The sequence below is a fragment of the Xenopus laevis genome, chromosome 8S (assembly GCF_017654675.1).
Source record: "Xenopus laevis strain J_2021 chromosome 8S, Xenopus_laevis_v10.1, whole genome shotgun sequence".
Classification (NCBI taxonomy): domain Eukaryota; kingdom Metazoa; phylum Chordata; class Amphibia; order Anura; family Pipidae; genus Xenopus; species Xenopus laevis.
The window spans coordinates 103,718,906-103,742,151 of record NC_054386.1 but is presented as its reverse complement, the minus strand read 5'-3'; the positions used below and the strand labels follow the sequence as shown (position 1 = coordinate 103,742,151).

At 46.1% G+C, this 23,246-nt stretch overlaps 1 protein-coding gene across 2 annotated transcripts; it reads left to right on the top strand.

Moving 5' to 3' along the window:
- Positions 1–279: 279 nt before the first annotated feature.
- On the top strand, positions 280–22,764 carry LOC108700451 (G protein-activated inward rectifier potassium channel 3). 2 transcript variants are annotated; one of them, XR_005963795.1, is made up of 4 exons: positions 280–383; positions 2,446–3,392; positions 18,815–19,935; positions 20,242–22,764. XR_005963795.1 is itself a non-coding variant. In XM_041574642.1 (3 exons), exons 2-3 carry the CDS (start codon positions 2,477–2,479, stop codon positions 19,129–19,131), a joined length of 1,233 nt encoding a protein of 410 aa, XP_041430576.1. In that variant the 5' UTR covers positions 280–383; positions 2,446–2,476; the 3' UTR covers positions 19,132–22,764. The 2 variants fall into 2 exon arrangements, 1 of the variants encoding a protein (XP_041430576.1); XM_041574642.1 differs by having other exon boundaries at positions 18,815–22,764.
- Positions 22,765–23,246: the final 482 nt, after the last annotated feature.

Sequence of the window (23,246 nt, the reverse complement as noted above, 5' to 3'; positions counted from 1 at the left end):
TGCAATCTGAGTTAGACCCTTGCATGGCCACAAGTGCCAGAGAGGTGCAACAAGCTGAAGGAAAAAGGAGCTTACATTCCATTTGCTGCTAACCCTTACATTGTCATAGTTGCAGAGTGTGTATGTGTGGGGGGGGGGGTCAGTGGGAGACGAGAGCTCACCTGTCACTCAAACCCTCCCCCATTCCACACTCCTCTCCTTCCCAGTGACACTGGCAGTTGCTCAGCTCTCACATCCAGCCCTGATTCTGTTCTCGGCGACCCCCCTCCATCAGGCACTGAGCTCCATCCCGTGCTCCTCTTCCTCCCTCACACTCCAGCTCTATTTATAGGCACCATGGATGGAGCTAGGGATGGAGGCAGGTAGCAGCTCGTGCTCCGCAGGTAGGAACGTTCTCTATCCCCAATGTCCCCCTGTTACTTCTTAACCCCCCTCATCCTGCCACCTTCTACCTACCCCCATCCGCCCCTGCTCAGTTCTACCCTCCCCCTTCCCTATCTGCCCCTTCTCTATTCTACCCTGCCCCCTTCCCTATATAATTGCATTATACGCACATGGATGTTTGGGGTTTGCTGTACCCCCAGTCTGGCACTTTATTTAACCCCTGGATGTGTCATGTTGGAGCAGTGGAACCTTTATTTCATGTACTGTCCCCTTAACGCTGGGTGGGAAATAACAAAATTATGGGACCCATTCTTCTATTTGTGTTCAGTTACATTTATTATGCTTCCAAGCTGCCCTTGGTATATGGAGGGGGTAAAATGTAGATAACATGGGGCGGCGGTTAATATTATGGAGATTCAGGTGCACTGGGCACATGTGGCCCCTCTAGAGAGAGATAGGGCCCTGGCACTAGGAGAATTCAGCTGGAACATATGAGGAATTGGCGGCTGAACCAATGAGAATGCAGGGAAAGGAGCAGATAAAATAATAAAGATCTCCTAAGGAGATGCAGTGGTTTCCATGGCTACAGGAGCAGCAGGGATGCCGGAGAAGAGAATTGGCCCACATTTATGTTTAGATTTGGGGTTGTCACCTAAATATAGCACAACTGACCCTGTGTCTGTGCTTCTCTTTAACCCCTGCTTTGCAGCCCCCCCCTGCATTTACGATCATCTTGAATTTTTATTTAATCCCTAAATGTCACCTGGATCAGTCTCTCAACCTTTCATTCAGTCATTCAATACAGAGAGGCCAATAAATCATGCAAAAAAGCTACAGACATGCTCAAATAGAGATGGAGCAATGAGTAAAATGAATCCAAAATGATCCTGTAAATGTAGAAATAAATGTAGCAAGATGGGGTGGGACCCTGAATGTCAGAGAGTGGTTAGTTGGTCAATGAGAACAGAGAAAAAGAAGAGATTCTAAACTGTTATTTTTCATCTGTCTACACAACTGGGGAACCAGCCTTCTTAAAGTAAAAGTCCCAATTCGACTGTACATGAAAAATGCAAAGGGGACTTGAATATTTAGTGGGAAACAAAGGTCTGGGACCAGATGGTATTCATCCTATGGTACTAAACAAGCTTAACTCTGTGATTGCCAAACTTCTTTACTTAATTATTCAGGATTCATTGAGGTCTGCCATGAGAAACCGGAAAATTGCGATTGTGGAGCTGTTCAAAAAGAGATCCTGTTCTCAGCCTGAAAACTACAGGCCAGTTAGTCTGACATCAGTGGTAGGAAAGCTTTTTGAAGGAGATAAGATGCTTGAATACACTGCAAATCATGAGTTTGAGTCAGCATGGTTTTATTCATAACAGATCTTGTCATATTCATTCAATTGCCTTTTATAAGGAGGTGAGCAGGGAGCTAGGATGGATATGATAGAGTACAACACAGAAGGTTACTATCACTGGGGGGCAGTAAAGGGTTGTGATACAGTACCATATAAAAGGTTATTGACATTGGGGGACAGTGGGGGTTGGATAGAGAACTGGCTAAATGAAAAATTATACAAAATAGGGGTTAATAAAACATTGTCCAATTGACCAGTGTTGTTAGTGATAGAGATATACTAAATTGTGCAGAACTATAAGTCCCATGCAGGATTCTACCACTTTGCAAAGTGATTTCACTAAATTTGAAAACTGGGCAGCAAATATGGTTCAATGTTGATAAATGCAGGTTATGCACTTTGGCAGAAATAATATAAATGCAAGTTATACACTAAATGGCAGTGTGTTGGGAGTTTCCTTAACTGAGAAGGATTTGGGGGGTTTTGTGGATAACAAACTGTGTATCTCTAGACAGTAGCGCTCAGTAGATGACAGTACAGGGCTCTGGGTCAGCTAACTTCTAGGGATTACTCCTACACATGGCCAGGATGAGTCAATCTATCTGCCAAGAAACATGTGGATTGATAGGCCACCCAGAAAATGATTGTAAGCTCTTCTCACAATTGGATACAAGGAATATTTCTCTTTCTTTTCTTTCTTTCAGATGTTAAAGCACTCATTGACCCCTCTGCACTATGGCTAAAGATCGAGCTTTCACCTCAGTCCCCGGGGCCACATTCACTAACACCAAATCTTCCTCTTTTCAACATAAGTCTAAGTTAGTGGAGAAGGCAGAAAAAGCTGACAGGAAGTTGAGGAGGCGCCAGAGATATGTGGAAAAGGACGGTCGTTGTAATGTCCAACATGGCAATGTGCGAGAAACCTATCGCTATCTGACTGACATCTTCACCACTCTGGTGGACCTAAAGTGGAGAGTCAGCCTCTTGGTGTTCATCCTTGCTTATGCCATTACCTGGCTCTTCTTTGGACTCATTTGGTGGTTTATTGCTTACTGTCGTGGGGACCTTGATCACCTAGAGGACAGAACATGGACTCCTTGCGTCAACAACCTCAACGGGTTTGTCTCTGCCTTTCTCTTCTCTATTGAGACAGAAACAACCATTGGCTATGGACACAGGGTCATCACAGACAAGTGCCCGGAAGGGATTGTTCTTTTGCTCCTTCAGGCCATTCTGGGCTCCATGGTCAATGCTTTCATGGTGGGTTGTATGTTTGTAAAGATCTCCCAGCCCAACAAAAGGGCAGAGACGTTGGTGTTCTCCTCTCATGCCGTCATCTCTCAAAGGGATGACAAGCTCTGCCTCATGTTCCGAGTTGGAGACTTAAGGAATTCCCACATTGTGGAGGCTTCCATCAGAGCCAAGCTCATCAAATCCAAACAGACACAGGAGGGGGAGTTTATCCCACTCAACCAGACAGACATCAATGTGGGCTTTGAGACTGGAGATGACCGCCTCTTCTTGGTCTCACCCCTCGTCATCAGCCATGAAATCAATGAGCACAGCCCCTTCTGGGAAGTGTCCAAACGCCAACTGGAGAAGGACGAGTTTGAGATTGTGGTAATCCTGGAAGGCATGGTGGAGGCTACAGGTATGTCCATGTGAGTTATTAAACACCAATAGTTCCATTGGGTGAAATCTAGTGCTAGATTATTGTATAATTTTTTTTTTGCTCAAGAAGGTTTTTATTGAAGCGCAAGTAAACAGATACAAGACACGGGTAAACATTCCATATTCTTACATTCATAGCCACAGGTTATCACGTCAGTTGAATTACAACAGGGACAGAAATGCGATATACAAGAAATAAGCTATACACTAGGTAGTAGCTCCCTCCTGCGCCCTGAGCCAGGAGCCCCACACAACTTCATGTCGATGGAGGTTGCCATTTTTTTTACATATAATGTGTTCTGTATTATGTAGATCTTGGACTGATTTATACCATTGCTCAAATGTCGGAGGGTCAGAGCTTTTCCAATGACAAGTAATACCTTTTCTGGCAAGGAATAAGACTCTTTGTAGGTATAGCTGCTTATCAGAAGGGATATCATGGGTAGACATTATCCCTAGAAGGCACACCTTGGGATCTTTGGGTACGGGGAGACCTATCTGTTGGGACAGAGTGTCCAATATTGTGGACCAGTAGTGTACCAGGTGGGTACAGTCCCACATCGTATGCAAGAAAGTGCCTTGGTGTAGGTTGCAACGGTTGCAAAGAGGGGATATGGTCGGATTAATTATATGCAATCGAGTTTTGGTATAGTACGCCCTATGCAATATGTAGAGTTGTATTAACCTGTACTTGTAGTTGAGGGAGACCAGTGAGGGTACCTTTAGGGCCTGGGCCCATTGGGCGTCAGTGAGATAAACTAGGTCATGGTCCCATTTTTCCTGTGCTTTGATCATATAATGTTCTGCCCTATGCTTTTGCGTAACCCTGTATAGTTTAGACACCAGCCCTTTGTGGGTTGTAGCTTCAATAGCTTTTGCCAGCGGGGAACAGTCAACTTGGATAGGCTTGGTTTTGTTATGCTTGGTCAGTGCTGAACAAATGGCACTGTATGCCAGCCACTGTGAATTAGGAAGGAGGTGTTCGGTTTTCAGAGTCCTAAAAGGGACTGGGCTGCCCTCAACCCATATCTTGCCTATAGCAGTCAGATTCCCAGTTGCCCACACCTTGTGGAGCTCAACCTGACGCATCGTTGGAAAAGTTGAATTATTCGTAATTGGGGTGTGGGGATGCATGGAACAGAATTCAATCTGCCGATGCGCTATGGACCAGACTTTCCTTTGCAGTTTGAGTAAGGGATGTATTTGTGAGTGCCCCCTTGGGGAGCCACTGGCTAGTAAGCCCTGGAATGGCGTCTCGTTTTGTGGGGTAACAGCGGACCATAGACGCAGGAGGCTCTCATCTGCTGTATGGGGTAGCAATTGCCTGCAGTGGGCTAACTGGGCTGAGATATAATACTGGAACATGTCTGGAAGTGCTATTCCTCCTGCCTGTTGTGGGAGTCTTAAGATTTCAAAGGAGAGTCTGCTACGGCCGTTCCCCCATATAAAGTTTCTAAGAGTATTATTGAGAGCTGTAAAGAATTTTTTGTCAATCCAGATAGGGGAATGCCAGAGGGGATACTGAATTTTTGGGGTGACTAGCATTTTGATCAATTGTATGCGGCCCATTGGGCCTAGTGGGAGCTTGGCCCATAGGTCAGTCTTGTTTTTAGCCCAGGCGAGCATAGGTTCCACATTGTGTAAGTAATAGTGTTCCACCGGAAGGGCAACCTGTATCCCTAAGTAGGTAAACTTTTTCACCAACTGCAAAGGGCAGTGTGTGAGATTTTCAGAGTCTGTCAGCGGGTCTAATAGGAACAGCACCGATTTTGTGGGGCTAACACACAGCCCTGAGAGGGCACCAAAATGAGCTGTAAGATTGGTCAAGGTAGTAAGTGAGGAGCCCCTGTTCCCCAGGTATATCAGTGTATCATCTGCGTAAAGCTGGATTTTTTCCATCTTATGTCCTACGCTAAGGCCAACTATATCCGGGGGAATTCTCACAGCCTGGGCGAATGGCTCAATTGCCAGGGCAAACAACAGGGGGGACAGGGGGCATCCCTGACGAGTACCACGCCCCAGGTTAAAGGGGGCCGAGGAGCTTGCATTTACCCTAAGAAAAGCATTAGGTTGAGCATACAATAATTTAACATACATAGTAAACAGTGTTCCAAAGCCCATTGTGGACATCACCTCCCAGAGGTATGACCATTCCACAGTATCGAAGGCCTTGGCGATATCCAGTGCAGCCACTGCCCTCGTATTACTGTTAGGATGTGACAGGGATAGATTAAGGTACAGTCTCCTGAGTTTAATAGCCGTTGTCTTACCCGGTATAAACCCTGTTTGGTCACACCCCACCAGACTGGTTATTACCTTAGCTAGGCGATTCGCCAGGACCTTCGCCAGTATTTTTACGTCTGCCGTCAGGAGAGAAATTGGGCGGTACGACTCACATTTCTGAAGGTCTTTACCGGGTTTGCCTATCAGTACAATTGCCGCCTCATACATAGAGGGGGGTAACTTGCCCTGGGCCAGTGCTTCCGAGTAAACTCTCTGGAGGATAGGAGCCAGGATTTTAACATGCCTCTTATAGAGCTCCACAGGCAGGCCATCGGCACCTGCCGCCTTACCCTGAGGGAATGAATCTATGGCACTAGTGATCTCATCTGAAGTGATTTCCATGTCTAGGTACCTGCTATGCTCCCCATCCATTTTGGGCAGGCCTAGTCGGTTAAGGAATTGTTGGATAACATCCTGGGTAGCTGCCAGTTTGGAGGAGTATAGTTCCCTATAAAAGGATACAAGTATGTTTTCTATTTCTAGTGGATCAGTTTTGAGTTGCCCAGTCATGTCTTGAAGGGCTGTTATAGGGTTAGGGCCCCCCTGGTGTTTGGCCATGTATGCAAGCATTTTACCAGCTTTCTCGCCATGCTCAAAGACATTAATCTTTGAGAAGAGATGTTTACGGTGTGCCCTTTCCCACATGTGTTGTGCATATTGCTCCTGTAATTGTTTTAGGGCCTGTAGGTTAGAATCCGACGGATTTTGGCTTGCCCCCCAATCCGCCCCAGCCACTTTAGCCTCAAGCACTGCTGTGGCAGCCCTGGATCTTTGCTTGTGGCAGACAATCTGAGCATTAAGGACCCCTCTAAGATATGCCTTGAGTGCTTCCCAGAGTGTAAGTGTGTCAGTAGAGCCAAGGTTGGCTTCTAAGAAGGTATTGATTGCATCGTCCAGGTCCTGCTGATTGTTAAGTATACTAAACCAAATCGGATTGAAGGACCATCTCGCCCGGGCAGGGGGCTGGGATAGATTGAGTGGGGTGAGCAGGGGGGCGTGATCCGATATGCCCCGGGGTAAATACCTAGATGTTTCTGCTCTAGTAGCAAATGCCGCTGTAGTGAACAGCATATCTAGCCTAGATAGTACACTGTGGGATGTGGAATAGCATGAATATTGGAGAACATTTGGATGCTGACACCTCCACAGGTCCAAGAGACCTAGCTCCTGCATAAGAAGCTTTAAGTTGGAGTTCACCTCCAGACTTTGGGAACCCGCTCGCCTCACTCTGTCCATTTTGGGATTCATGACCGTGTTGAAATCTCCTGCACATATAGGGATGGCCCGGGGGAAGTCTACTTGGTACTTGGCCCACTCTTTGATACAGGTGTCTGCATACGGGGGTGGGATGTAGAAGTTTGCCAGTAATAACTCAGTTTGGCCCACCATGCAATGTAGGAACAGGTATCGGCCTTTTACATCTGAACGCAAATGAAGCATTTTAAAGGGGACTTGTTTGTGGACTAGTATAGAAACCCCCGATGAGTAATTAGAATAGGTGGAGTGGTACGCCCATCCCACCCACGGACGGTGGAGCGCCAACGTTTTACTCCCAGTTAGGTGAGTTTCCTGTAGCAGGGCAATATGGGCGCTGTTCTGCTTCAAGAAGTCTAACACTAGTTTCCTTTTTATGGGGTTATTCATACCCCTGACATTCCAAGAGAGTATGTTAACTGCCATGGAGTCGTGTGAGCTTAACTATCACCCCGGGGTGCCTCAGGGCCCTAAACCCCGACTTGGTTATGCCTACTCGCGGCATATCAGTGTAATCCTGTCTTGAGCATGTGACATTTACAACATTTATAACACAACATTTGTGAATTCCCCAACAACCCCTTCCCTCCCTTTCTACCATTAAACGCAGGCAGAACTTGTATCCCATACAAAAACCAAGTGTTTCTAAATGCGTTGTTCGAACAACGCTGGGGGGGTGTAAGGCCTACTTAGGCCCAAAAGAGCCGAGAGGTGGGTGCTAAAACTCAGGTCGCCTCCTCTCCTCCCTCCCGGGGCTAGTGGTAGCGCCATGATGAGGAGCTGTACCCCTGAGTCTACAGAGAGTAATGTCTTATGGAACCCCCTGCAAAATAGAAAAAAGGCCATATACAACCTGCCCATGGTGTCGAGTTGAGTCCTGTGTCCATAGTCCAGCGTACTCGGGCGGTACTGGAGCGGTGTTATGGGGGCCTAGATGGTTGGGGAGAAGCCGGGACCATATTCGTAGCAGGGGGCCAGAAACGGGATATGAAGGGTCCAGGTGGGATGGCAAAAAAGGAAAGCCAACAGGATAGTGGGGCAAAGAAAAATAAAATAAAAAAAAAGGTAAAAAGGCCAAAAAAAGTGAAGAACGAGGCGCCGAACCGGCGGTGCTGTGAAGTCGTCACGATGCCCGTCAGTGAGGATCCCTCAGCCGTGGGTCGTCTCAGGGCTGGGCGTTGCGGGAGTCGAGCCAGTCGTTCAGATCCTTGGGTGAGATAAAGAAGTGGTTGGAGCCGTCAGCTGTGACACGGAGCCTCGCCGGGTACATCATGGCGTACTGCAGGTTCTCTGCTCGCAGCCTCCGCTTGGCATCCTGGAATTTGGCCCTCAACTTCTGGACCTCCGATGAGAAATCTGCATAGATAGAGATCCTGGAGTCCTGGTAGTGTAGAGTGTTCTTTTCCCGAGCCAGCCTTAAGATGGTGTCTCTGTCCATGGCATTTAGCAGGCGTGCCAGGAGGGGCCTCGGGGGAGCCCCAGGCTGGGGGGGCCTTGTGGGGACCCTATGCGCTCGCTCCACCGCAAAGGTCGCCGACAGTTTGTTTCGATCAAATGTAGTTACCAGCCAGTTGGTCACGAACTCCTCTGAGGAATTACCCTCCGCCCTTTCTGGAAACCCGACCATCCTTATGTTGTTTCTGCGAAGGCGGTTTTCCAGGTCGTCGGTCTTTTGTATGCAGGTAGCCATTTCTTTATTCAGGTTCTGCAGGGCCTGGGGAAGCGGAGCACACGTGTCTTCAAGATCGCTGATCCTTTGTTCTGCCACGGTCGTCCGCTCGCGCAGCTTTTGGAGGTCCTGCCTGATAATGGATAGATCGAGCCTAATCTCATCTGTTTTTGTGTTGATTAATGCAGTGCAGGCTTCCTTCGTGTTCTTGATCTCCGTTATAATATCAAAGAGGGTCGGCTGTTGCACTTGCTCTTGGTCCAGCTCGTCGTCCTCGTGGTTAGAGGTTCCGACGCCATCTTGGTTTGCTTTACCATCCCGAGCATATTTTTCCAGGCGAGTTGCAGCCTCAGAGGCGCGCTTCTGGGCCCGGTTCTGACCCATGAGTAGTCTCTGCGGTAAGGGCTCGCAGTTGGGGTACAGGTGGTCCGTGTTTGCGGGTTTGTGTCAGGGGATTTGCAGGGTTATTGCGCCCCGGGTACGGAGCTGAGCCAATACACGTCCTCTCACATGCAGCAGTTGGCCACGCCCCCAGATTATTGTATAATTACACAAACTCCTGGGAAACAGTAACCTAAGGGAAAGGCATGTCCACATAGAATATGTTAAGGATGAGGTTATGGGATTCCCTACCTAGAAAGGGAGAATTAGTGATTCATTTGTGGGGAGGAAATGAGATCTCACCATCAGTATAGGAAGGGGTTCTTTACTGCAAGGACAGTCAGGTTATGAGATTCCCTACCAAGAGAGGGGAATGAGTGATTCATTGGTGGGGAGGAAAGGAGATCTCACCATCAGCATAGGAAGGGGTTCTTTACTGTAAGGGCAGTCAGGTTATGGGATTCCCTACCAAGAGAGGGGAATGAGTGATTCATTGGTGGGGAGGAAAGGAGATCTCACCATCAGTATAGGAAGGGGTTCTTTACTGTGAGGGCAGTCAGGTTATGGGATTCCCTACCAAGAGAGGGGAATGAGTGATTCATTGGTGGGGAGGAAAGGAGATCTCACCATCAGCATAGGAAGGGGTTCTTTACTGTAAGGGCAGTCAGGTTATGGGATTCCCTACCAAGAGAGGGGAATGAGTGATTCATTGGTGGGGAGGAAAGGAGATCTCACCATCAGCATAGGAAGGGGTTCTTTACTGTAAGGACAGTCAGGTTATGGGATTCCCTACCAAGAGAGGGGAATGAGTGATTCATTGGTGGGGAGGAAAGGAGATTCTCACCATCAGCATAGGAAGGGGTTCTTTACTGTAAGGACAGTCAGGTTATGGGATTCCCTACCAAGAGAGGGGAATGAGTGATTCATTGGTGGGGAGGAAAGGAGATCTTACCATCAGTATAGGAAGGGGTTCTTTACTGTAAGGGCAGTCAGGTTATGGGATTCCCTACCAAGAGAGGGGAATGAGTGATTCATTGGTGGGGAGGAAAGGAGATCTCACCATCAGCATAGGAAAGGGTTCTTTACTGTAAGGACAGTCAGGTTATGGGATTCCCTACCAAGAGAGGGGAATGAGTGATTCATTGGTGGGGAGGAAAGGAGATCTCACCATCAGCATAGGAAGGGGTTCTTTACTGTAAGGACAGTCAGGTTATGGGATTCCCTACCAAGAGAGGGGAATGAGTGATTCATTGGTGGGGAGGAAAGGAGATCTCACCATCAGCATAGGAAGGGGTTCTTTACTGTAAGGACAGTCAGGTTATGGGATTCCCTACCAAGAGAGGGGAATGAGTGATTCATTGGTGGGGAGGAAAGGAGATCTCACCATCAGCATAGGAAGGGGTTCTTTACTGTAAGGACAGTCAGGTTATGGGATTCCCTACCAAGAGAGGGGAATGAGTGATTCATTGGTGGGGAGGAAAGGAGATCTCACCATCAGCATAGGAAGGGGTTCTTTACTGTAAGGACAGTCAGGTTATGGGATTCCCTACCAAGAGAGGGGAATGAGTGATTCATTGGTGGGGAGGAAAGGAGATCTTACCATCAGTATAGGAAGGGGTTCTTTACTGTAAGGGCAGTCAGGTTATGGGATTCCCTACCAAGAGAGGGGAATGAGTGATTCATTGGTGGGGAGGAAAGGAGATCTCACCATCAGCATAGGAAGGGGTTCTTTACTGTAAGGACAGTCAGGTTATGGGATTCCCTACCAAGAGAGGGAATGAGTGATTCATTGGTGGGGAGGAAAGGAGATCTCACCATCAGCATAGGAAGGGGTTCTTTACTGTAAGGACAGTCAGGTTATGGGATTCCCTACCAAGAGAGTGGAATGAGTGATTCATTGGTGGGGAGGAAAGGAGATCTCACCATCAGCATAGGAAGGAGTTCTTTACTGTAAGGACAGTCAGGTTATGGGATTCCCTACCTAGAAAGGGAGAATTAGTGATTCATTTGTGGGGAGGAAATGAGATCTCACCATCAGTATAGGAAGGGGTTCTTTACTGTAAGGACAGTCAGGTTATGGGATTCCCTACCAAGAGAGGGGAATGAGTGATTCATTGGTGGGGAGAAAAGGAGATCTCACCATCAGCATAGGAAGGGGTTCTTTACTGTAAGGACAGTCAGGTTATGGGATTCCCTACCAAGAGAGGGGAATGAGTGATTCATTGGTGGGGAGGAAATGAGATCTCACCATCAGCATAGGAAGGAGTTCTTTACTGTAAGGACAGTCAGGTTATGGGATTCCCTACCAAGAGAGAGGAATGAGTGATTCATTGGTGGGGAGGAAAGGAGATCTTACCATCAGTATAGGAAGGGGTTCTTTACTGTAAGGGCAGTCAGGTTATGGGATTCCCTACCAAGAGAGGGGAATGAGTGATTCATTGGTGGGGAGGAAAGGAGATCTCACCATCAGCATAGGAAGGGGTTCTTTACTGTAAGGACAGTCAGGTTATGGGATTCCCTACCAAGAGAGGGGAATGAGTGATTCATTGGTGGGGAGGAAAGGAGATCTCACCATCAGCATAGGAAGGAGTTCTTTACTGTAAGGACAGTCAGGTTATGGGATTCCCTACCTAGAAAGGGAGAATTAGTGATTCATTTGTGGGGAGGAAATGAGATCTCACCATCAGTATAGGAAGGGGTTCTTTACTGTAAGGACAGTCAGGTTATGGGATTCCCTACCAAGAGAGGGGAATGAGTGATTCATTGGTGGGGAGGAAAGGAGATCTCACTATCAGCATAGGAAGGGGTTCTTTACTGTAAGGGCAGTCAGGTTATGGGATTCCCTACCAAGAGAGGGGAATGAGTGATTCATTGGTGGGGAGGAAAGGAGATCTCACCATCAGCATAGGAAGGGGTTCTTTACTGTAAGGACAGTCAGGTTATGGGATTCCCTACCAAGAGAGGGGAATGAGTGATTCATTGGTGGGGAGGAAAGGAGATCTCACCATCAGCATAGGAAGGGGTTCTTTACTGTAAGGACAGTCAGGTTATGGGATTCCCTACCTAGAAAGGGAGAATTAGTGATTCATTAGTGGGGAGGAAAAGAGATTTCACCATCAGCAGATTCACGTACTGAGCAGAGATAATGCTGTAATATGCTCTGTGCCCAGCTGTGGCCGGTATATAAGCTCAGTGAGTGGTAACTTTATATATATATATATATATACTGTATATATAGACAGGGGCCACATTCCCAGGCCAGACTGTGGACGTTTCTGGGGAACGGGAGGAATTAGTGCAAAGTCATTGTGGAAAAGGACGTCACAGATCTGCTGATCCCCATGAAGCCCATAGTGTTTGTCTGTTACTTTGTTTGACTCCTGCATGTGGGAGGTTCAGCTTCAGCTTCACTAGGGCTTGATCTTCTGCAGAGATACTGAGGCCTACCTACCTTTAGCTCCACCCCTGCACTAGGTGGAGTCTAGAGAGAGAAGCTTGAGTCCCCTCCCCTTTTTATAGACCAGTAGACAGGAAGTCCCTCCCTCAGGGAATCAGTTTCTATTGGAGGCCTTTATTTCTATGCAGTGTGTTCCCCTGGGGCTGGAATCCTTGCACCCCTGTAGCAGTGAGACGAAAGGGTAAGTAATGGGGCAGTAACTTACGAATGTCTGACTAAGGGGTCTATATAAAGCCCCGCCGCTTCAGCTCACAATGTGGGTAGTAAAGCAAGACAGGACTTGCCCCCTAGTGGGGAGAAAGGGCAATGCTGGTGCCTGGCTGTTTCATCAGAAAGGACTTCTCAAATGCAAGACATTTACCTAGAGCCTTCTATAATCCACACAATGGACACACAAAGGGACAGACACAATGACAGTTACACAGAACTATAAACCCAGTGAGAATGAGGAATGAATGGATATTGGGAAGTTGTATCAGGAGTCAGAAGCAGCAGTGCAGAGAAGAGAAAGGGACAGACACAATGACAGTTACACAGAACTATAAACCCAGTGAGAATGAGGAATGAATGGATATTGGGAAGTTGTATCAGGAGTCAGAAGCAGCAGTGCAGAGAAGAGAAAGGGACAGACACAATGACAGTTACACAGAACTATAAACCCAGTGAGAATGAGGAATGAATGGATATTGGGAAGTTGTATCAGGAGTCAGAAGCAGCAGTGCAGAGAAAGGGACAGACACAATGACAGTTACACAGAACTATAAACCCAGTGAGAATGAGGAATGAATGGATATTGGGAAGTTGTATCAGGAGTCAGAAGCAGCAGTGCAGAGAAAGGGACAGACACAATGACAGTTACACAGAACTATAAACCCAGTGAGAATGAGGAATGAATGGATATTGGGAAGTTGTATCAGGAGTCAGAAGCAGCAGTGCAGAGAAAGGGACAGACACAATGACAGTTACACAGAACTATAAACCCAGTGAGAATGAGGAATGAATGGATATTGGGAAGTTGTATCAGGAGTCAGAAGCAGCAGTGCAGAGAAGAGAAAGGGACAGACACAATGACAGTTACACAGAACTATAAACCCAGTGAGAATGAGGAATGAATGGATATTGGGAAGTTGTATCAGGAGTCAGAGGCAGCAGTGCAGAGAAAGGGACAGACACAATGACAGTTACACAGAACTATAAACCCAGTGAGAATGAGGAATGAATGGATATTGGGAAGTTGTATCAGGAGTCAGAAGCAGCAGTGCAGAGAAGAGAAAGGGACAGACACAATGACAGTTACACAGAACTATAAACCCAGTGAGAATGAGGAATGAATGGATATTGGGAAGTTGTATCAGGAGTCAGAAGCAGCAGTGCAGAGAAGAGAAAGGGACAGACACAATGACAGTTACACAGAACTATAAACCCAGTGAGAATGAGGAATGAATGGATATTGGGAAGTTGTATCAGGAGTCAGAAGCAGCAGTGCAGAGAAAGGGACAGACACAATGACAGTTACACAGAACTATAAACCCAGTGAGAATGAGGAATGAATGGATATTGGGAAGTTGTATCAGGAGTCAGAAGCAGCAGTGCAGAGAAAGGGACAGACACAATGACAGTTACACAGAACTATAAACCCAGTGAGAATGAGGAATGAATGGATATTGGGAAGTTGTATCAGGAGTCAGAAGCAGCAGTGCAGAGAAAGGGACAGACACAATGACAGTTACACAGAACTATAAACCCAGTGAGAATGAGGAATGAATGGATATTGGGAAGTTGTATCAGGAGTCAGAAGCAGCAGTGCAGAGAAGAGAAAGGGACAGACACAATGACAGTTACACAGAACTATAAACCCAGTGAGAATGAGGAATGAATGGATATTGGGAAGTTGTATCAGGAGTCAGAGGCAGCAGTGCAGAGAAGAGAAAGGGACAGACACAATGACAGTTACACAGAACTATAAACCCAGTGAGAATGAGGAATGAATGGATATTGGGAAGTTGTATCAGGAGTCAGAGGCAGCAGTGCAGAGAAGAGAAAGGGACAGACACAATGACAGTTACACAGAACTATAAACCCAGTGAGAATGAGGAATGAATGGATATTGGGAAGTTGTATCAGGAGTCAGGAGCAGCAGTGCAGAGAAGAGAAAGGGACAGACACAATGACAGTTACACAGAACTATAAACCCAGTGAGAATGAGGAATGAATGGATATTGGGAAGTTGTATCAGGAGTCAGAGGCAGCAGTGCAGAGAAGAGAAAGGGACAGACACAATGACAGTTACACAGAACTATAAACCCAGTGAGAATGAGGAATGAATGGATATTGGGAAGTTGTATCAGGAGTCAGAAGCAGCAGTGCAGAGAAGAGAAAGGGACAGACACAATGACAGTTACACAGAACTATAAACCCAGTGAGAATGAGGAATGAATGGATACTGGGAAGTTGTATCAGGAGTCAGAAGCAGCAGTGCAGAGAAAGGGACAGACACAATGACAGTTACACAGAACTATAAACCCAGTGAGAATGAGGAATGAATGGATATTGGGAAGTTGTATCAGGAGTCAGAAGCAGCAGTGCAGAGAAGAGAAAGGGACAGACACAATGACAGTTACACAGAACTATAAACCCAGTGAGAATGAGGAATGAATGGATATTGGGAAGTTGTATCAGGAGTCAGAGGCAGCAGTGCAGAGAAAGGGACAGACACAATGACAGTTACACAGAACTATAAACCCAGTGAGAATGAGGAATGAATGGATATTGGGAAGTTGTATCAGGAGTCAGAAGCAGCAGTGCAGAGAAGAGAAAGGGACAGACACAATGACAGTTACACAGAACTATAAACCCAGTGAGAATGAGGAATGAATGGATATTGGGAAGTTGTATCAGGAGTCAGAAGCAGCAGTGCAGAGAAAGGGACAGACACAATGACAGTTACACAGAACTATAAAGCCAGTGAGAATGAGGAATGAATGGATATTGGGAAGTTGTATCAGGAGTCAGAAGCAGCAGTGCAGAGAAAGGGACAGACACAATGACAGTTACACAGAACTATAAAGCCAGTGAGAATGAGGAATGAATGGATATTCTGCTGGTCTCACTACACTATTATACATGGAATTGGCCTTGTATTTATCTGCTGTGTGTTCTGGGGTATTATACATGGAATTGGTCCTGTATTTATCTGCTGTGTGTTCTGGGGTATTATACATGGAATTGGCCCTGTATTTATCTGCTGTGTGTTCTGAGTATTATACATGGAATTGACACTGTATTTATCTGCTGTGTGTTCTGGGGTATTATACATGGAATTGGCACTGTATTTATCCTGCTGTGTGTTCTGGGTATTATACATGGAATTGGCACTGTATTTATCTGCTGTGTGTTCTGGGGTATTATACATGGAATTGGCACTGTATTTATCTGCTGTATGTTCTGGGGTATTATACATGAAATTGGCCCTGTATTTATCTGCTGTATGTTCTGGGGTATTATACATGGAATTGGCCCTGTATTTATCTGCTGTGTGTTCTGGGGTATTATACATGGAATTGGCCTTGTATTTATCTGCTGTGTGTTCTGGGGTATTATACATGGAATTGACACTGTATTTATCTGCTGTGTGTTCTGGGGTATTATACATGGAATTGGCACTGTATTTATCTGCTGTATGTTCTGGGGTATTATACATGGAATTGGCACTGTATTTATCTGCTGTGTGTTCTGGGGTATTATACATGGAATTGGCCCTGTATTTACCTGCTGTGTGTTCTGGGTATTATACATGGAATTGGCCCTGTATTTATCTGCTGTGGGTTCTGGGGTATTATACATGGAATTGGCACTGTATTTATCCTGCTGTGTGTTCTGGGGTATTATACATGGAATTGGCACTGTATTTATCTGCTGTATGTTCTGGGGTATTATACATGGAATTGGCCCTGTATTTATCTGCTGTGTGTTCTGGGGTATTATACATGGAATTGGCCTTGTATTTATCTGCTGTGTGTTCTGGGTATTATACATGGAATTGGCACTGTATTTATCTGCTGTGTGTTCTGGGTATTATACATGGAATTGGCACTATATTTATCCTGCTGTGTGTTCTGGGTATTATACATGGAATTGGCACTGTATTTATCTGCTGTGTGTTCTGGGGTATTATACATGGAATTGGCACTGTATTTATCTGCTGTATGTTCTGGGGTATTATACATGAAATTGGCCCTGTATTTATCTGCTGTATGTTCTGGGGTATTATACATGGAATTGGCCCTGTATTTATCTGCTGTGTGTTCTGGGGTATTATACATGGAATTGGCCTTGTATTTATCTGCTGTGTGTTCTGGGGTATTATACATGGAATTGGCACTGTATTTATCTGCTGTGTGTTCTGGGTATTATACATGGAATTGACACTGTATTTATCTGCTGTGTGTTCTGGGGTATTATACATGGAATTGGCCCTGTATTTATCTGCTGTGTGTTCTGGGGTATTATACATGGAATTGGCCTTGTATTTATCTGCTGTGTGTTCTGGGGTATTATACATGGAATTGGCCTTGTATTTATCTGCTGTGTGTTCTGGGTATTATACATGGAATTGGCACTGTATTTATCTGCTGTGTGTTCTGGGGTATTATACATGGAATTGGCACTGTATTTATCTGCTGTGTGTTCTGAGGTATTATACATGGAATTGGCACTGTATTTATCTGCTGTATGTTCTGGGGTATTATACATGGAATTGGCCCTGTATTTATCTGCTGTGTGTTCTGGGGTATTATACATGGAATTGGCCTTGTATTTATCTGCTGTGTGTTCTGGGTATTATACATGGAATTGGCACTGTATTTATCTGCTGTGTGTTCTGGGGTATTATACATGGAATTGGCACTGTATTTATCTGCTGTGTGTTCTGAGGTATTATACATGGAATTGGCCCTGTATTTATCTGCTGTGTGTTCTGGGGTATTATACATGGAATTGGCACTGTATTTTTCCTGCTGTGTGTTCTGGGGTATTATACATGGAATTCCCACTGTATTTATCTGCTGTGTGTTCTGGGGTATTATACATGGAATTGGCCCTGTATTTATCCTGCTGTGTGTTCTGGGGTATTATACATGGAATTGGTCCTGTATTTATCCTGCTGTGTGTTCTGGGGTATTATACATGGAATTGTCACTGTATTTATCTGCTGTGTGTTCTGGGGTATTATACATGGGATTGGCCCTGTATTTATCTGCTGTGTGTTCTGGGGTATAATACATGGAATTGGCACTGTATTTATCCTGCTGTGTGTTCTGGGGTATTATACATGGAATTGGCCCTGTATTTATCTGCTGTGTGTTCTGGGGTATTATACATGGAATTGGCCCTGTATTTATCTGCTGTGTGTTCTGGGGTATTATACATGGAATTGTCACTGTATTTATCTGCTGTGTGTTCTGGGGTATTATACATGGAATTGGCCCTGTATTTATCTGCTGTGTGTTCTGGGGTATAATACATGGAATTGGCCCTGTATTTATCTGCTGTGGGTTCTGGGGTATTATACATGGAATTGGCCCTGTATTTATCTGCTGTGTGTTCTGGGTATTATACATGGAATTGGCACTGTATTTATCCTGCTGTGTGTTCTGGGGTATTATACATGGAATTGGCTCTGTATTTATCTGCTGTGTGTTCTGGGGTATTATACATGGAATTGGCCCTGTATTTATCCTGCTGTGTGTTCTGGGGTATTAGACATGGAATTGACCCTGTATTTATCTGCTGTGTGTTCTGGGGTATTATACATGGAATTGGCCCTGTATTTATCTGCTGTGTGTTCTGGGTATTATACATGTAATTGGCACTGTATTTATCCTGATGTGTGTTTTAGGTTATTTTACATGTTACAGGAACTATATGTGTATTTTAGGGGCATTTATATGGAAGTGGCTCTATGATACCATTAAGGAGAAGATGTGATTATTGACATATCTGAGATACATAGACCACTCTCCACCTATGTGAGTCCAGTAATGAGCAGAAATACATGTCACAGCCTGCACTGGTCTCTAAGCTCATACAGGTCATAAAGTTTGAGATTAGCACAACAGTGTATATATTTTATATGTGGCTTGTATTAAAGGGATGTGGCTCCACATGCAGTCCCCAGCACTATTGCTTATAACAGTCACTAACAGCAGGAATGACAGACTATAGAACTGCAGGTACAGTATGTGTGCTTGAAGGCCACACAATGAGAGACTGTAGAACTGCAGATATGTATGCTGGAGGGCCACATATGCCAGAATAACCAACATCTTGCCCCATGATAACATTTTCTTCTCTCCACCAGGGATGACGTGCCAGGCGCGAAGTTCTTACCTGGTTGACGAGGTGCTATGGGGGCATCGCTTCATGTCGGTACTGTCATTGGAAGATGGATTCTATGAGGTGGATTATAACACTTTCCATCAGACATTTGAGGTGCCCACCCCTTTGTGTAGTGCCAGAGAAATGGCAGAGGCTGCCGCCAGGATGGATGCCCATTTGTACTGGTCTATTCCCAGCCAGCTGGACGAGAAGGTGGAGGAAGGAACAGAAAAGGAGAACTTAACCAAGGAGATAAATGGGACTCTGTCCAGTGCAGAGAGTGAGCAGATTCTGCTGTAGTGAGTGACCCAATAATGAGGAGGTTCTGCTGTAGTGAGTGCTCTAATAGTGAGGAGGTTCTGCTGGAATGAATGACCCAATAGTGAAGAGGTTCTGCTGGAGTGAGTGCTTCAATAGTGAGGAGGTTCTGCTGGAGTGAGTGCTCTAATAGTGAGGAGGTTCTGCTGGAATGAATGACCCAATAGTGAAGAGGTTCTGCTGGAGTGAGTGCTTCAATAGTGAAGAGGTTCTGCTGGAGTGAGTGCTTCAATAGTGAAGAGGTTCTGCTGGAGTGAATGCTCCAATAGTGAGGAGGTTCTGGTGGAGTGAGTGTTCCAATAGTGAGAAGGTTCTGCTGGAGTGAGTGTTCCAATAGTGAGGAGGTTCTGCTGGGGTGAGTGCCTAAAGAGTGAGGAGGTTCTGCTAGAGTGAGTGCCCCAATAGTGAAGAGGTTCTGCTGGGATGAGTGTTCCAATAGTGAGGAGGTTCTGCTGGAGTGAGTGTTCCAATAGTGAAGAGGTTCTGCTGGAGTGAATGCTCCAATAGTGAGGAGGTTCTGGTGGAGTGAGTGTTCCAATAGTGAGAAGGTTCTGCTGGAGTGAGTGCTCCAATAGTTAAAAGGTTATGCTGGAGTGAGTGACCCTATAGTGAGAAGGTACTGCTGGAGTGAGTGATCCAATAGTGAGAAGGTTCTGCTGGAGTGAGTGTTCCAATAGTGAGGAGGTTCTGCTGGGGTGAGTGCCTAAAGAGTGAGGAGGTTCTGCTAGAGTGAGTGCCCCAATAGTGAAGAGGTTCTGCTGGGATGAGTGTTCCAATAGTGAGGAGGTTCTGCTGGAGTGAGTGTTCCAATAGTGAAGAGGTTCTGCTGGAGTGAATGCTCCAATAGTGAGGAGGTTCTGGTGGAGTGAGTGTTCCAATAGTGAGAAGGTTCTGCTGGAGTGAGTGCTCCAATAGTTAAAAGGTTATGCTGGAGTGAGTGACCCTATAGTGAGAAGGTACTGCTGGAGTGAGTGATCCAATAGTGAGAAGGTTCTGCTGGAGTGAGTGTTCCAATAGTGAGGAGGTTCTGCTGGGGTGAGTGCCTAAAGAGTGAGGAGGTTCTGCTAGAGTGAGTGCCCCAATAGTGAGGAGGTTCTGCTGGAGTGAGTGTTCCAATAGTGAAGAGGTTCTGCTGGAGTGAATGCTCCAATAGTGAGGAGGTTCTGGTGGAGTGAGTGTTCCAATAGTGAGAAGGTTCTGCTGGAGTGAGTGCTCAAATAGTTAAAAGGTTATGCTGGAGTGAGTGACCCTATAGTGAGAAGGTACTGCTGGAGTGAGTGATCCAATAGTGAGAAGGTTCTGCTGGAGTGAGTGTTCCAATAGTGAAGAGGTTCTGCTGGGATGAGTGTTCCAATAGTGAGGAGGTTCTGCTGGAGTGAGTGTTCCAATAGTGAAGAGGTTCTGCTGGAGTGAATGCTCCAATAGTGAGGAGGTTCTGGTGGAGTGAGTGTTCCAATAGTGAGAAGGTTCTGCTGGAGTGAGTGCTCCAATAGTTAAAAGGTTATGCTGGAGTGAGTGACCCTATAGTGAGAAGGTACTGCTGGAGTGAGTGATCCAATAGTGAGAAGGTTCTGCTGGAGTGAGTGTTCCAATAGTGAGGAGGTTCTGCTGGGGTGAGTGCCTAAAGAGTGAGGAGGTTCTGCTAGAGTGAGTGTCCCAATAGTGAAGAGGTTCTGCTGGGATGAGTGTTCCAATAGTGAGGAGGTTCTGCTGGAGTGAGTGTTCCAATAGTGAAGAGGTTCTGCTGGAGTGAATGCTCCAATAGTGAGGAGGTTCTGGTGGAGTGAGTGTTCCAATAGTGAGAAGGTTCTGCTGGAGTGAGTGCTCCAATAGTTAAAAGGTTATGCTGGAGTGAGTGACCCTATAGTGAGAAGGTACTGCTGGAGTGAGTGATCCAATAGTGAGAAGGTTCTGCTGGAGTGAGTGTTCCAATAGTGAGGAGGTTCTGCTGGGGTGAGTGCCTAAAGAGTGAGGAGGTTCTGCTAGAGTGAGTGCCCCAATAGTGAAGAGGTTCTGCTGGGATGAGTGTTCCAATAGTGAGGAGGTTCTGCTGGAGTGAGTGTTCCAATAGTGAAGAGGTTCTGCTGGAGTGAATGCTCCAATAGTGAGGAGGTTCTGGTGGAGTGAGTGTTCCAATAGTGAGAAGGTTCTGCTGGAGTGAGTGCTCCAATAGTTAAAAGGTTATGCTGGAGTGAGTGACCCTATAGTGAGAAGGTACTGCTGGAGTAAGTGATCCAATAGTGAGAAGGTTCTGCTGGAGTGAGTGTTCCAATAGTGAGGAGGTTCTGCTGGGGTGAGTGCCTAAAGAGTGAGGAGGTTCTGCTAGAGTGAGTGCCCCAATAGTGAAGAGGTTCTGCTGGGATGAGTGTTCCAATAGTGAGGAGGTTCTGCTGGAGTGAGTGTTCCAATAGTGAAGAGGTTCTGCTGGAGTGAATGCTCCAATAGTGAGGAGGTTTTGGTGGAGTGAGTGTTCCAATAGTGAGAAGGTTCTGCTGGAGTGAGTGCTCCAATAGTTAAAAGGTTATGCTGGAGTGAGTGACCCTATAGTGAGAAGGTACTGCTGGAGTGAGTGATCCAATAGTGAGAAGGTTCTGCTGGAGTGAGTGTTCCAATAGTGAGGAGGTTCTGCTGGGGTGAGTGCCTAAAGAGTGAGGAGGTTCTGCTAGAGTGAGTGCCCCAATAGTGAAGAGGTTCTGCTGGGATGAGTGTTCCAATAGTGAGGAGGTTCTGCTGGAGTGAGTGTTTCAATAGTGATGAGGTTCTGCTGGAGTGAGTGTTTCAATAGTGAGGGGGTTCTGCTGGGGTGAGTGCCTCTATAGTGAGGAGGTTCTGCTAGAGTGAGTGCCCCAATAGTGAGGAGGTTCTGCTGGAGTGAGTTTTCCAATAATGAGGAGGTTCTGCTGGAGTGAGTGTCCCAATAGTGAGGAGGTTCTGCTGGGGTGAGTGCCTCAATAGTGAGGAGGATCTGCCAGAGTGAGTGCCCCAATAGTGAGGAGGTTCTGCTGGAGTGCCCCCCCCCAGTGGTTGTTGGAGTGAGTGCCCCCTCAGTATTGCTGGAGTGATGCCCCATGAGTGAGCAGGTTTAGATGGAATTAGAAAGACCAATAAAGACTCATTTTGAAGGACTTTGTGTTGGGTCCCAGTGGCTCGTGGCTGAGACCAAGTGGAAATGGTTAGCCAGCCTACGAGTGCCTCTTTAGATAACCTGCCCTGGGAAGGAAAGGAAAAGAGGGTGCAGGAAAGAATAAAGGAATCCGTGCTCTATACAGATGTTCCTACAGTAACTGACATACACAGAGGGAACCCCTATAGATTTCCTGGTGGCCCCATATGGAGAGAGCTGAGAGCTACACAATAACCAATGAGCAATCCCGTTCCTTGAGGCCAGGACCCCGTGGAGGTGCATTGGAATGCAGGAGACTAGGAAGTGTCTCCCATTTATTTATAGGCCACACAATGTCACATGACATGAAGTGAGGTATATATTGTATACGCCCCACCGGCCATTTTATTGTGGGAGGGGAAAAGCATCTGCTGGAAGTGAAGCAGTAGCGGGTGTATAGTCACTACAAAGTCCATCGTCTTTAAAGAATAAAAAAACCTATTTTTCTCTCCCCCAGGAATAACATTCCTTTCTCCCTGCAGTTGGTCTTATTTATTTCTCTATCACAAGTAGCTCAACTGCAGCTCTTTTAGCTCCTTCCATGTCTAGAGTGAAGCTCTGCCCCCAACCTCTTTCTGACTCTGAAGAGGCGCCAAAACCAAAAATGTGAGTTCCTCCAAAAAATAATAAAGCAGCAAGTAAAAAAAATACAAAAAATTCATTAGGACATGGCCTGACGTGTTTCGTGCCTGTTGGGGCACTTACTCATAGGCTGTAAGTAATTGTCCCAACAGGCACGAAACGCGTCATGCCATGTTCTAATAAACTTTTTGTATTTCTTTTACTTGCTGCTTTATTATTTTTTGGGGGAACTCACATTTTTTGTTTTGCTCCTATGTTTATGCACCCTTGGACTGGGGTGAACTGTGAGTATGCCCTCCTGCAGGTCTGGGAGTCAAAATAGGCCCTGGCATTCCAAGTACAGAAAGGCCCA

What these genes read in the sequence shown, in the direction of transcription:
- LOC108700451 (XM_041574642.1), top strand. Translation starts at nt 2,477, where the DNA reads ATGGCTAAAGATCGAGCTTTCACCTCAGTCCCCGGGGCCACATTCACT. An exon ending in AGGCATGGTGGAGGCTACAG is followed by an intron (nt 3,393 to 18,814) that starts GTATGTCCATGT and finishes TCTCTCCACCAG; the next exon opens with GGATGACGTGCCAGGCGCGA.